The sequence below is a fragment of the Mus caroli genome, chromosome 16 (genome assembly GCF_900094665.2).
Source record: "Mus caroli chromosome 16, CAROLI_EIJ_v1.1, whole genome shotgun sequence".
Lineage (NCBI taxonomy): Eukaryota > Metazoa > Chordata > Mammalia > Rodentia > Muridae > Mus > Mus caroli.
This window is the reverse complement of record NC_034585.1, coordinates 12,266,412-12,269,571: the sequence shown is the minus strand read 5'-3', so window position 1 is coordinate 12,269,571 and position 3,160 is coordinate 12,266,412. Positions and strand designations below refer to the sequence as shown.

At 40.0% G+C, this 3,160-nt stretch overlaps 1 protein-coding gene and 1 pseudogene across 1 annotated transcript in view; one reads left to right on the top strand and one right to left on the bottom strand.

The window, feature by feature from the left end:
- LOC110311970 overlaps positions 1-59 on the top strand; it is a 1,351-nt pseudogene extending 1,292 nt beyond the window's left edge.
- Positions 1-3,160, bottom strand: part of Prkdc (protein kinase, DNA-activated, catalytic subunit) — a 198,462-nt gene that overhangs the window by 102,156 nt on the left and 93,146 nt on the right. Inside the window, exons 46-47 of the mRNA XM_029470470.1 lie at positions 1,032-1,180; positions 133-270 (exon numbers count right to left, since the gene is read on the bottom strand). Of these exons, the coding sequence (XP_029326330.1) occupies positions 133-270; positions 1,032-1,180 (287 nt within the window). The remainder of the gene's footprint in view (positions 1-132; positions 271-1,031; positions 1,181-3,160) is intronic.

Genomic DNA, 3,160 nt, shown 5'->3' with positions numbered 1-3,160 from the left:
AACAGGAGAAAGATGTGAAGAAGAAAGAATCCAGCTCTTTAATGTGCAGCATAGCTTAACCAGTATGAGAAATTAGTCCTACAGTGACATCAGTGACGATACTGAAAGAAAGCATACTATCAGAGAAAATACCTCTTCTCCCTTAGGTGCAATCACATTTCTCTGCATGTGCTTAATCAGGGATATCATGGGAGCCATACATTCATGTTGATTGAGCTCATCCATCTCTAACTCCATGATGTCATCCTGGGTCATGGAATCTTGGTGCTCCTATGAAAAAGAACCCAAGCAATACCACTGTTAAATGTCAATGGATTTAAGAAGCTCATTTAAGGGGCAATAGCATAAAATAACACAATTTAACTGAAACTAATGATTTGGTAATATAAAAATATATTTGATATGTTTTAATATAGAACTAAAAAAGTAAACAGAGCTTCAAGTTTTCCTTGCATTCTAAGCATATATACCCCTACTTCCTGTGGTGGTTTGAAAGAAAATGGTCCCCATAGGCTCAAAGGAAGTAGCACTATTAGGAAGTGTGGCCTTGTTGGAGGAAATATGACAGTCTCCTGCTGCATGCAGATCAAGATGCAGAAGTCTCTGCTCCTTCTCTAGCAGCATGCCTACCTGATTCCTGCCATGATGATAATGAATTAAACATCTTAATATGTAAGCCATCCCCAATTAGATGTTTGTCTTCATGGTTTCTCTCCTCAGCAATAAAACCTTAACTAAGACAGCTCCCATCTGTCAAGGACCTTCCCTGAGGACACCCAGATTTTCCATGTCTGCTGTCTTACCTCTGCTGTCTGTATGGTGACTCTGTTGAGGTCCTGACCTCTAACTGATAAAATCTGATAAAATCTGAGTTAACAGCGAGAGACCTGCTTAGAACTTAGAAAGTCTCCAAATCAACATTAGTATTACAGGGCTACTGAGACCAACAGAAAATCCTAGTGATTACAAGGTACAACAGTAACTTTCTTTACAGATGTTAACAATACTCTGAATGTGTGAAATGTGATCACCCGTCTCTGAAAATGGCCAGCAGTGGGTTTACGATCTTGAGAACTGTATGAATAGCTCTGAACTCCAGTTGAGAAATCAAATTGACTCATTTCTTCACTTAGGCTACTGTCTGTCAAATATGACAACGAAGACATATAATGAGGACTGCCTGAAAAATAAGCAGAAGGAAATATATTTGTACTCAAATATAGCTAATAAGAAATGTTTCTCAGACCTCAAATAACGAAATTAAAAGAAACTTCAGCTAAAGCTTTCACCAATCCTGTGGCTTTCAGTCTACTGTCCAGATTAACAAAAGGAACACAGAAAAGAGTTTCCTTTGCTCTTGTCACTATTGACTAGTTACTCTGTATCACATAAAACTAGTTAACTGGATGCAATTTTCAATAATGATCATGTTATATGTTTTCCCCATCAAATATAACACAGCTATAGGAAGAAATAATCCTAAAAATAACTAATCTAAATTATGTCAGGGATTTAGAATAGAGGTCCAAATATTATCTTTAAATAAAAAAAAAGTTATAAAAATAAAGTAAGCATACAAATACATATCAAAGCAAGGAGCACATGAAAGGACAAAGATCAAGTTTAATTAGGGAGGCTAAGCATAGGCTTTTTGCCAAGTGTATATCAAGTATAATGTCCTGAGGCACATTATTACCCACAACTGAACTTATTAGAGGAACAAAGAAAGTCTAAGACCCACAGGGACAGATGGGACTGCTGTGGTACTTGAGTGGAAAGGGGAGCTAAGAGAGCAGCAGGTATAGCAGGCAGCAGGTCAGAGGCCTCTGAGGGAGGTGCAAGATGCTGGGAAGTTTAGAAGAGAATGAAAAAGGACAAAGCCAACTGTTTTTGTTTGTTTTGTTTTTAGAGACAAGGTTTCTCTGTGTAGCCCTGGCTGTCCTGAAACTTGATTTGTAGACCAAGCTGGCCTCGAACTCAAAGATCCATCTGCCTTTCCCTCCTGAGTGCTAGGATTAAAGGCATGTGCTACCATGCCAGGCCCAGGCCTTACATTTTAACACAAACCTCTGAATAATTACGTATATGTGAATGAATGCTGGGCCCCAAAGGGGATAGGAACTCCACAGGAAGACCAATAGAGTCAACTAACCTGGACCTTTGGGGCTCTCAGAGTCTGATCAAACAAAGAACATACATGGGCTGGACCTAGGCCTCCCTACTCATGTGTAGCAGATGTGCAGCTTGGCTTTCATGAGGGTCCCAAACAACTGGAGCGGGGGCTATCCCAAAAACTGTTGCCTGTATGTGGAATATGTTCTATTAGCTGGGCTGCCTTGTCTGGCCTCAGTGGGAGGGGAAGCGCCTAGCCTCCCAGAGACTTGAAGTGCCAGGGTTTAGAAGGTACCCAGGGGAACTCCATCCACTGAGAGGACAAAGGGATGGGGGATGGGGAAGGATTGTGTCTGGGCTGATCAGGAGATGGGCAGTGAGGAGTAGGTAAAGTTAATAAGTAAAAAAGTAAAATTAAAAAAAAAAAAAAAAAGAATGCAATTCATGTTCAAACAAAGATACCAAACTAAATTTCAGTGTTTTAAAGTATTTATTTATTTATTTATTTGGTCTCTCTATGTAGCCCTGGCTGTAGACCAGGCTGGCCTCAAACTCATGGAGTTCTATCTGCCTCTGTCTCCTGAGTGCAGGGATTAAAGGTATGAGCTACCACCATCCAGCTAAAATATCTTTTATTAAAAAAAATTATTGGGAATGGGTGGGTAGGGAAGTGGGGGGAGGGTATGGGGGACTTTTGGGATAGCATTGGAAATGTAATTGAGGAAAATACGTAATAAAAAAAAATATTGCTGGACATGGTGGTATACACCTTTAATCACAACACTATGGAGGCAGAGGCAGGTGGATCTGTGAGTCTACAGAATGAATTGCAGGGTGACCTGAAACCTGAACTATATACTGAGACCATGTCAGAAAAGAAAAGAAAAGAAAAGAAAAGAAAAGAAAAGAGAAGAGAAGAGAAGAAAAGAAAAGAAAAGAAAAGAAAAGAAAAGAAAAGAAAAGAAAAGAAAAGAGCAAAGGAAGGAAAGGAGGAAGGAAGGAAGAAAGGAAGGAAGGAAGGAAGGGAGGGAGGGAGGGAGGGAGGGAG